Source organism: Taudactylus pleione, unplaced genomic scaffold, assembly GCF_031769625.1.
Source record: "Taudactylus pleione unplaced genomic scaffold, aTauple2 ptg000216l, whole genome shotgun sequence".
NCBI lineage: Eukaryota > Metazoa > Chordata > Amphibia > Anura > Myobatrachidae > Taudactylus > Taudactylus pleione.
The window spans coordinates 12319362-12331216 of NW_028284618.1; the positions used below are offsets into that span (position 1 = coordinate 12319362).

General features: G+C 40.8%; 1 protein-coding gene across 1 annotated transcript in view; it reads left to right on the top strand.

Moving 5' to 3' along the window:
• Window positions 1-11855, top strand: part of ITGA8 (integrin subunit alpha 8) — a 212997-nt gene that overhangs the window by 149325 nt on the left and 51817 nt on the right. The window contains exons 23-25 of the mRNA XM_088478635.1: window positions 2502-2582; window positions 7080-7185; window positions 7315-7473. Coding sequence (XP_088334761.1) covers window positions 2502-2582; window positions 7080-7185; window positions 7315-7473 — 346 coding nt within the window. The remainder of the gene's footprint in view (window positions 1-2501; window positions 2583-7079; window positions 7186-7314; window positions 7474-11855) is intronic.

The window sequence follows — 11855 nt, forward strand, 5'->3', positions numbered from 1 at the left end:
TCCTCCTCCGGCCTATGGCTTGGTAACTAACTGAGGTGCCTTGGCCCGGGGGCGGGGTATAGGAGGGGGACCTAGTGCATCCTGGGAGGCTGAAAGCTTAACTCTTTGGTGCCCTGCGACTGACGTCACACCTATACCCCAAGGTATCCTGTGGAACCCTATGGACTTCGTAGAAATAGAGATAACAAGGGTAAGTTCTTACCATATCTCATATTATCGGAGATGTGTATAGATCATGTGTAGAGATTATAGGAGATGTGTATAGAGCATGTGTAGATTATAGGAGATGTGTATAGAGCATGTGTAGCTTTTCGGAGATGTGTATAGAGCATGTGTAGATTATAGGAGATGTGTATAGAGCATGTGTAGATTATAGGAGATGTGTGTAGAGCCATGTGTAGATTATAGGAGATGTGTGTAGAGCATGTGTAGATTATAAGAGATGTGTGTAGAGCATGTGTAGATTATAGGAGATGTGTATAGAGCATGTGTAGTTTATCGGAGATGTGTATAGAGCATGTGTAGATTATAGGAGATGTGTATAGAGCATGGGTGGATTATAGGAGATGTGTAGTATATGGAGTTTATAGGAGATGCATATAGAGCATTTAGACCATAAGGACTCTACAGGGGGTGTATATAGAGCATATGAGATACATATAGAGCATTTAGACCATATGGAGCGTACAGGAGAGGCATAGAAAGTGTAAAAAGTATATCAGACATGCGTATAGAGTATACATACCACATGGAGCAAGAAATGTATTTAGATTTTTATTACGCACTTTTCATGTGTTTTTAAAAGCTTGAAAAATGTCGAGGGGGAGGAATATGAACTGCATATACCAAATGCTTTATGTTGTGTTTACTGTGCATGTTCATTTCCATATGATTCCATTTGCTGTTTGGTGAAATGGATTAGTGTGAATATGACCCAAATGTGGAAAACTTATTTAACTGGTCTTCAGATACAAAGTGGGAAGAAGTCGCTACAGAAAATCAGCCGCTTTATCTCAGCAAAGCAGTTATATGTTATTATTGGCATCATCAAAATTATTTAGATATTTTCCGCTACAAGCTGATAACGTCTCGCAAATGTTTGTTTTAAAATCTACAGCATTCCTTACGACCACATTCCCCGAGATTACAAACCCGTTACTACAAAACACGGACACTGGTCCAGCAAACTGTCACTGTAATTACAGCCAATGCTTTGGAGCTGTTGACTCTCGTGAATAATGTCGGGATGGAAAATTCAAAAGAACAGAAACATTCTGACAAGTGTGGATAATGATCAAATCACATTGCAAGTTTGGCAGTCATCTGCCTCTAAAAAAAACCTGTAATGAGTTTATTGCTAAATCTGTTGCTCATTGCAGTGATGAATTGATTATGTTGACTTGAAGCACAATACTTTGAATTTGTTTATTTAAGGACTTTTAATTTTTTTACATAATGGAAAAACAAAAAAATAAGAACTTGTTCTCTTGCCCTGGTTGAGAAGGTCTGCACCATGGTTTTAGTAGGTTGAGAATCTATTGGACCAGATGACAAAGAAAAGAACAGGAAGGGCAGTTGCATTGCCATACATCATAGAAAAAGCTAGATCAGTAAGGTAGTTTTCTTCCTCAATGTATTAAATTGATGTCTTCTGTGTCAGCACTTTTTAAACAAAATTTCATACTTTGATGACATTAATTTTGTTCCTACGCGTTTCAGAGCTTCCAGGTTAGATATTTAAAGCCAGTCCGTAGAGAAGTCTTGGGCAGGTTTCAGAGCTCATGGTTGAATTTTGTCTATTGGATTGAGGTCACTCCAGGAAATTCATTAGTTTCAAATTACCTTGTTTTTCATGAATGTTTGTGCAAGTCCTAGGGGCTATATTTACTTAAGGTTGATTTTAATCAATTTAAAATTGATCTAAATTGACATTTATCTAAATCGATCAACATCGACTTTGTGTTCCTGGCTCTAAATCACACATTTACTTAACAGGCAATTTTTTATTTGCTTTTTAGGTGTTCGGAAATGTGATTTAACCCCAGAAACACATCGATGTTGATCGATTTAGATCGATTTCAAATAGATTACAATCAACCTTTAGTAGACTGCAGACAGTTTTTCTCAAAGATAAGTCTATAAATAGTGATGAGCTTGCCAGAAGCTGAAACAGAGAAGCATCCATATTGCATTATGCTCTATTATCATTGACCATAGATATCGCCAACCTTTAATGATATGTCTTGGCAGTCTCCGGCTAATGAACCCAGAACCCAGCTCCAGTTGTTTGGACTGACTCTGGGTAGTCTGGGATTAGTATTGGAGATTGCTTCCCCTCTAATTATGATTTACATCAAGACTTGAAATCACTGAGTGGACAAGTTTATTTGTGATTATGTACTGTATTTTGGCTTATTTAGTATATCCCTGTGACTTTAACTTTCAAGTTCTGGTAAGGTATAGTCTTAATTCTAATGCATTTCACACTTTCTGTCTTCCAGTTCCAACAAGGACAATCCCAACAGTAACATTGTTAGTCTAGAAATCCTCATAACTGCCGTGGCCCAGGTAGAGATCAGAGGGTAAGTGTGTTACATTTCTACATAGTGCAAAGACAACCAAAAAATATAAATGCTTATTTTTTTTTAAATAAAATTAGTATGTGTATAAATGAAGGCATATATAAGCAATTTTAAAAGAAATCTAGGATCAGTACTATCCAACAAATACAATCAATGGCTGATCTAAAAAGAGATGAAAAATAAAAACAATAATTTGTTAACAAAAGTGTGCAAGATAGACACCAAAATGTGTAATTAAATCCATGCCCTACACTAATATTACACTGTGAATACAAGTTCGGAAACAATCTGTGTATGTATATGTAATTCTCCTAAAAGGTACCAGAGTAATGGAGTCAGTAGTCCTGCCAGGTGTAGTTACTGAAGGGAAAATAAAACAAAGGAGGGACCTGGGGTGGCATCGTTATAAATAATTGATATCTGGTTTTGGAGCTTATTGCTCAAGTACCACGAGAATGGAGGGCACACTTGGTTGAATCTATTGGATTGAGGTCACTCCAGGAAATTCATTAGTTTCACATTACAATGTGTTTCATGAATGTTTGTGCAAGTCCTAGGGGCTATATTTACTTAAGGTCGATTTTAATCGATTTGAAATTGATCTAAATGGATCAACATTGATCTAAATCGATCAACATCGAATTTTGTGTTCCTGGGGCTAAATCACACATTTACTTAACAGGCAATTTTTTATTTGCTTTTTAAGTGTTAGTAAATGTGATTTAGCCCCAGAAACACATCGATGTTGATCGATTTCAAATATATTACAATCAACCTTTAGTAGACTGCAGCCAGTTTTTCTCAAAGAAAAGTCTATAAACTGTGATGAGCTTGCCAGAAGCAAAAGCAGAGAAGCATATATATTGCATTATGCTCTTGCTGCCATGTTTCACAATAGGTATAGTGTACTTTGACTAATACGCCGTGTAAGGCCTCAGACAAATATAGCGGCTATTTTTAAGACAAAACATTTTGATCTTAACCTCATCATGCCATAAAATCTGCCTCCAATTGACATGTGGATCTCCCATGTGCTTTCTGGCAAAATCTAGGCAAAATTTCACACGAGTTCTTTTCAACAATGATTGTTTTTTTTCACCTTCCCATGAAGTTTTTTGAAATTCCCGAGCTGTTCTTATCTCAGGGACAGTTTCTCCCATTACTGCCATGGAGTACTGTAACTCTGTTAGAGTTCCCTACACCAGTTAGTGACCGCCCTATCAAATGGCCTGTTCTAGACACATACACAATTCCATATTCTCTCCGTTTCGTTATGATGGACTTGACAGTGCTCTGGGGGATATTAAAAGTCTTATGAAATCTTCTTATCTGCTTCCTTTGATTGGTGATATTCAAGAACGCTTTGTATGATTCTTCTTTCAAATTTGTTTGGCAATGTTTTCTAATCTTCACGATGAAGCTCTTGTTTGGAAAAGCACTAATCTAATATGGAAGCTCTCAAAGATAGGGCTATGTCTTTTAAATTATTTGATATACTATCATTTCACACAAGGACATTCAGATCAAATAATTTGGTGGCTTCTGAAGACATCCGATCACATCACGGATTACTTTTTATTTTTTTACCTATTATCCGTAACAAAAAAAAATAAAAATTGTTTTTATTTTTACATTTTAAATTACATTTTAGGATGAACAATTGGTAAGAATTCTCAAATAACTGCATTTTCATGATGTAAGAAATTAAAATGCGATCATTTTTGTTTAAAAAAAAAATGACAGAGATTTTATAAAAAAAATTTAATACAGGATCCAATTCTTTAAAACTCAAAGTAATAAGATTTAGCTTTAGTGATGATACAGGTCTGGGGAATTGTAGTCTACATCCTGTTTGATAGAATATCCAGGCTCCCGAAATTTTCTCCATCTACTTTTTCCCTCTCTCTCTCTCCGCGCACAGCCGGATCCCTGGACTTTGTTGACCTCCACAAATGTGCAGCAAATCCAGACAGTATGTGCTGACATCACATATAGTAAAATGAAACAGGTTCTGCATTCCCTGGAGGAGAATAAAATTTGTAGACTTCTGTAACGAGAAAGGGAAGACTGTTTGTGAAATGAAAGCCCTTAAAAAAAAAAAAAAAAAAAAAAAGAATATCTGGCTACATTTTATGTCCCCTTATTGTTTTTAAACTTGTATTGCCTCTCTAACTTCTTCGTAAAAAAAAAAAAAAAAAGACTTATTTTCTGCAAAGCTCCAATTTGAGCGAACGGAAACCACTGGCTCAGTTTGCATCTGCTGTATTGTAAAGACATTATTGTGCAGTGCTTGGATACTGTGTTTAATGGTTGCATACATTACAAAGTAATCACGACCAGTATAGAACACTAGTTGTAATTATTCATCCTCATTTAAGAGCACTTCCTAATATCCCATACAAGTTGCGGGATTGTGGTCCTCTGGCTAGTGTGGTAGCCTCAACAAGGAAATAGGGAGGAAATCAGTGATTAGGGCTAACCAGCTACAGTTGTGCAAACTGCCAGATAAAGGGGTTTCTCGAGATCAGACAAATGGACGGCAATCTTGGTAATGAAATCCTCAAAGTGTCATGTCCGCCTCTGATGTCTTGCATCGTTAGCCAATTTTATCCTGTATCTGGGAATCTCTCTGATGTTTGCTAAACATTTGTTAAATGTCTTTCTGTCTTATGTTTACAATGCATGCACATGGATAATATACTGTATATGTACAGTATGTATATATATTAGCTGTGTTGTTTGCAGTAAAAGATTGCTATCATGACCAGGATTGCCGACCTTTTTGATTGCTAATGAAAGTTTTGACATTGGCGTCTGAGTTTTTGTAAGCTGTGCATTCATCCAATCCATTATATATTAGCTGGGGGTTTCCTTCAGGATATATGGATTCAAGTTTAGAAAGAGAAGTCTGAATTCCACATTTCCTCCCCTAACAATTCACTGCAATAAATCTTTTGGCCAGCAAATCTAAGCTTTGTACTTTGTTGTGACAATGTTGTTGCACTCAGCTATACAGTTATCTGCAGTTTATTCGGGGAGGATAAATTATATTTTTTTTCAACATAAGGCAGCGGAAATATCGACAATTTTGATTGCAAATAGTTTTATTATTAACTGGGGGATAGGAATGAAATAAAAAAAAGTGGAAATGTCATGATAATGATTTGTATTGTTTAAACACAGTCGGAGCCTTTCAGATATAGATTAAATTTGAATGTAAAGGAAAATTACAATTTATAGCTGTCAATCAATAGGCTAAAGCTGGCCACACATCTAAAGATTATCTGTCCAACCAGCCAACTAGTTGATTGGTTGGAATGAAAATCTGGTAACGTATGGGAATAAATGATGATCAGCAATTTGCTCCTAAATGCCAGAAAACAGATGAAAATGGTTGTCAGACAAGTTTGTTAAATGTTTGATCTAAACAATTTGTTCAAACAACAGTTTTTGTCCATTTTCCGTCGTTTGAGAGCAAATTGCTGATTGTCATTTGCTTTCATACCTTATCAGATTTTCATTCCAACCAATCAACTAATTGGATGGTTGGACAGATAATCTTTAGATGTGTGGCCTTCCTAAGTGAACATACAAATGGGAGCATAATATACAGTCACTAACCTGGCAACATACTAGAGAATGTGTGAGAAACATTATATCACCATATATAGTTTTCAGGGTGATTCTGTCTATTTAGCTGATAAATTTAAAGCAGCAATAATTTAAATCAACTAAATTATTGGCGCTTTAAATTTACAGGCTGAATTTCCAGATTTAAGTTGTTTCATGCAATCCATAGGCTATTACATGTGGGCCGTTGTCAGACTCGGACATCTCTAGGAGAACGCATGTAAGATTTACAAACCAGCCCCCGCAAACCCAACAATAATGAACAGTGTGATTGTGCTCCCTTATCTAATGTGTAGTGTGGGATCTGTGAGGGAATAATTGCGCTCTTTGGGGTATATTTACTAAAGTGCGGGTTTTTAGAAGTGCAGATGTTGCCCCTAGCAACAAATCACATTCTTCTAAGTATTATCTTCTAGAACAGAGGTTCTCAAACTCGGTCCTCAGGACCCCACACAGGTCACGTTTTCCAGGTCACCCAGCAGGTGCACAGGTGTATTCATTACTCACTGACACATTTTAAAATATCCACAGGTGGAGCTAATTATTTGCTTGTGATTCTGTGAGGAGATATGGAAAACATAAACTGTTTGGGGTCCTGAGGACCGAGTTTGAGAACCTGTGTTCTAGAAGGTGCTAGATAAATGTTAAGTAGAATCTGATTGGTTGCTATGGGCAACATCTCCACTTCTAAAAACCTGCACTTTAGTAAATATACCCCTTTATTGTATTAATCAGTCAGAGAATGAGATACAGAGAACAGGATAAGAAAAAGATAGCAGAGGGACGAAGAAGTCTGGTCGGGGGGACATCACACCACTAAAGAAAACGCTTCTTGTACTAGTCTGGTAATTTCTGTATCTTTTTCAGTGTTTCCCATCCTCCGCAAATAATCCTACCCATTCCTAACTGGGAACGAAAAGAAAAACCCCATAATGAGTTGGAAGTCGGACCGCTAGTTCAACACATCTATGAGGTACAGCCAGCTCTGACATTTCTCTTGTTATGGCATGAAGCTCCTGATCACAAGAAGCTGATATACAGTACAAATTTTTGATCCCTAATAATAAATAACTTCTTTCTTTATTCCTTTTTTGGGGGAAAGCTGCACAATATAGGACCGAGTGCAGTCAGCGAGACACAACTGAGCGTGGGATGGCCGGCACATAATCGCGGAGAGTTCCTCCTGTATATATTTAACATCGAGACAGAGGGACCTTTGATGTGTCAGCCAAGCAGCGCCATCAACCCTCTGAATATAACCGTACGTTCAGCACACGTTACATGACACTCTGAGCAAGGCAGGTTGTACAGTATGTGTTGATGCGATTTAAAGTCGGAAGAGGAGCTTTTTCATTGTAGAGCTTGTTTGATGTGAAAGTGCTTTTTCTGTGCTCATTTCGGCATAGTGAGTGCATTCAAATTGTTCTAATTGATTTTAATGGTGCGTTTCACAATAAATCGTTAGAACAGATTTTTAAGGGGGGGCAGCAATTTTTTGACATTTACAGTCTCGACAATCATAATGTCGACATGTAACATGTCAACCTTGGCAGAATGTCAACATGTTCACATTGTTGACACCTGGCATGCCGACATGTGAAATGCCGCCACTCTCAGAATGCTGGCAGGGTTAAGCAGCGAGATGGGAGGTGATGGTGCCGCCATCGTGGTCTTGCATCCTGGTGACAGCGCCACTTGCACAACTGTAGTTACAGCCCTGAATGTTACCGTCAGCTCTTTTCTGCTCTCACTAAATAAAAAGCTACATTTCCCGTCTATATAGCACACACCTCATATGCTAATAGATGCGGAGGGGTAGGAACAGATGCTGCAACAAATCTTCTCGTCCTAATACTTTATGTATTTTAAAATAAATTCCTCAAAGACTACTAAGCTTCATTTCTACCCCTTAGCTCAAAAAGTACTATATTAATATTTAAGCTCTTGGCATAAATATGTATTATTACCCTGTTTAAACGGATCACTCGTACAGAGAAGGTTTTCAAAACTAGTCTCCCCAGATATCCAAATTATATCAGCGGTGGGATAGAGATTGCTGGCAGGATGGCTAATTCCTCTGCTGGGACAATCATTCTATACGGCTTTGGCAGTATCTGCTTCCAGGTTGTGGTTGGATTCCTGCACGGTCCTATTTGTCAGTCTTCTCAGTGTTATTCACAGACAGCCGTAGATTTTAGTGGATATTGTTATTATTATCCTTTATTTATATGGCACCACTAGGGTTCCGCAGCTCCTTTAAAATGTACATAAACGGAAGCAAAACCAGAATAAACTCCGAAAGTGGTTTACAGTGCAGAATATAGCAGAACATGGCAAAGTTTATAAATATTGCTGCAATAGCGGTCATAATACCCGAATAAGCAGCAGGGCGGCAGAATGCAAAGTGTTGCTGCCATTGTTGGCAGTAGGGAGAAGATGATGGTATAAGTGAGGGAAGGAAAAGCCCATAAGAGAAGAGAACAGTGCTAGTGAGAGCAGACAATATAAAGGGATATACAGATATACAGTAGTGACACAGAGGGGAGAAACGGTGAGCCAGGAGCATGGAGCAATGGGTTAGGATGAGAACTGGAAGGCTTTGATGAAGTAGTGGGTCTTGAGAGCCCGTTTGAAGTTTTGTAGAGAGGTGTAGAGTCTGATAGGGTGAGGGAGAGAGTTCCAGTGGTATGATCTTGGATGCGGGAGTGGGAGGAAGTATTCAGTTGGGAGGAGAGGAGGCAGTCATTTGTGGAGCAAAGTGGGCGGACAGGAGTGCGAAGGGAGATGAGGTCAGAGGTGTATTGGGTGAGGGATTTGTAAGTGAGTGTGATAAATTTGAATTGAGTTCTGAAGGGGAAGGGGGGCCAGTGTAGGGCTTGTAGGAGAGGGGAGGCAGATGTAGTATGTTTGTAGAGAAAGATGAGCAGAGCAGCAGCATTCAGAACAGATTGCTGTGGAGAGATGTGGGAGACAGGGAAGCCAGATAATTGGAGGTTACAGTAGTCCAGTCGGGAGGTGACCAGTGAGTAGATGAGGGTCTTTGTTGCCTCCAGGGTGAAAAATAGCCTGATCCTGGAGATATTTATGAGATGGAAACGGCAGGACTGTGAAAGGTACTGAATCAGATGTTTGAAGGAGAGAGTGAAGTCAAAGATAACTCCAAGACAGCACACTTGCTGGCTAGAGGAGATGGTGGTGCTATCAATTAAATTGGAGGAGGCAAGGTTATTTGGGAGGGTGGGAAGATTATCAACTCAGTCAGACATGTTAAGTTTAAGAAAGCACTGGGACACTCCAGGAAGTGATAGCAGAGACACAGCTGGAGATACAAGCGAGGAGAGAGGGGAGGAGAGGTAGATCTGAGTGTCATCAGCATAGAGATGATATTGGAGACCAAAAGAGCTGATGAGCTCACCTAAGAGAATGTGTAAAGGGAGAATAGGAGAGGTCCAAGAACAGAGCCTTGGTGGACACCTACTTGTAGTGGAAGTGGGGGAGACGTGGAATCATGAGAGAAGACAGAGAAAGAACAGTTAGAGAGGTAGGAGGACAGCCAGGAGAGGGAAGTATGATGCAGACCAAGGGAGTGAAGGGTGGTCCACAGTGTCAAAAGCAGCGGAGAGGTCAAAGAGAGTGAAATGAAAGTAGTCGCACTTGGATTTGGCAGCATGGTGGTCATTGCTGACTGTAATGAGGGCAGTTTCTGTGGAGTGGAGAGAATGAAAACCAGACTAAGATGGGTCAAGCAGGAAGTGGGCGCAAAGAAGGATGGTTGTAGACAATCTGCTCAAGGAGTTTGGAGGCAAAGAGGTGGACAGAGATGAGGTGGTAATTAGAGAGAGCGTCAGGATCAAGGGTGGGTTTTTTTAACAATGGGGAAGACAAGGGCATGCTTGAATGCAGAGGTGACAGTGCCTAATGAGAGGGAAAGATTGAAGAGACGGGCAAGATGGGAACAGGCAACAGACAAGGGAGAGGAGGAGGCAGGAGGAGGTAGGGTGAAAGGGGGGAGATGGAAGAGGGTGAAAACTGGATTAGGGCCTTGACTCCATCTCCGGATACTGGGGAGAATGACGTCAGAGTTGGTAAAATGGATTTTTGAAGATGGCGATAGGCGGGCTGGGAAATAAGAGGATCGGATGATGATGGTCTGGTGGAATATGATATCCTGATGTATGGGTTAATTTTTAGATGTGAAGTGGGTGGTGAAGTAAAGGGCAGAGAGCGAGGAGGGGCAGAGGTGGGAGTTGAAAGTGGTGAAGACATGACAGGGGTTGGAGGAGTGGGATGAGTTTAGAGAGGGAAAGGGCAGCACTGTAGGTTAAGAGCATAAATCTGAAATGGAGGAGACTTGCATTGGAGCGAGATTTCTTCCACTACCGCTCGGCGGGTCCAGGATTCGGTGATGGTTAGGAGATCCAGGGAGTTGGAGATGAAAAGGTTGTGGGTGGGGACCAGTTTGTTACAGACAGATCTGGCATCTCAGAGGGCATAAGGGAGAGGAACAGAGTTAAGGGGAGGGATGTGAATGAGATTATCAGTGTTGCTGTATTGTGGAGGTGAGACTGATTTGGAGCAGGGACAAGAAAACGAACGTTGGGATGGTGCAGACTCCTAATTGAGGAAGGGAAACTGCAGGTGATGAGCAAGGAGGGAGCTTAAGGGGAGATGTATGAAGCGCCAAAGTGGCATCAGCGTGCGTAATGCGTGCGTAATGCCGTCATACATGGGGGAGAAGCTGATAATGCTTCTCCCCCATGTATAACTGGGGGGCTGGTTGGTAAATGACAGGGGCACTATGCACCCCTGTCATTATGGGCACTGCTAGCTACAAGATAGCAGCGCCGATAGCCTGGGCTATGTATGAACGGTCAGTTCATCTGACCGTTCCGCCTACTGCGGCTGTCGCTATCGACTGCTACATCTTGGTGATGCCCTATTCCCACAGAAGGGACAGCGCTGTCCCTACTGCGGGGGCTGCCAGCTTCAGGGCTGCACTCAGGATCTCATGACGCTTGTGAGATCACGCGCATCCTCAGTGGAGCCGGCTGGGACTGAGACACAGCGCATCAGCACTAGGCTGATGCCCGGTGTACTCAGGCAGGGATCGCCGGAGGGGGGAGTTATCACTCCCCCGCTCTGGCCCATGAGATGTTAATATACCTCGGTTAAGAGGCGAAGCAGGAAGCGTTATAGTGGCATGTTAAGTGCCGCTATAATACATCTCCCCCTTAGTGTGATGTGAGTGGAGGTAAAGAGAGGTGACTGTCTTAGAAGGGAGGGTGCATGGTTTAGTGGTGGGGTAGCAGGACCACGGTGGGAGAGAAGTGATTGAAAATAGAGGAACGGGAGAGGCGGGGAGAGTAGTAGAGGGTTGGAAGGGAGAGAGAAGGGGATATACGGCTTTACCAGCACTGAGATTTCCCCGATAATATTCTCTTTTTATGATGTCCTGTGCTCCCAGATGTTCAGCACATGTGGGGTTTTCAGTCTCGTTTTGTTTGAGGGTAATTCCTTTATTGTTAGCAGCCTGTTAATTTCTGCCAGTACGTAACGACTCTTTTATCTTTTATGGTAGTAATATTAATTGAACTGCTGCAGAGACTGCAAAGTGTTCTTTTCTTCTGCAGCGTAAGAATGGAT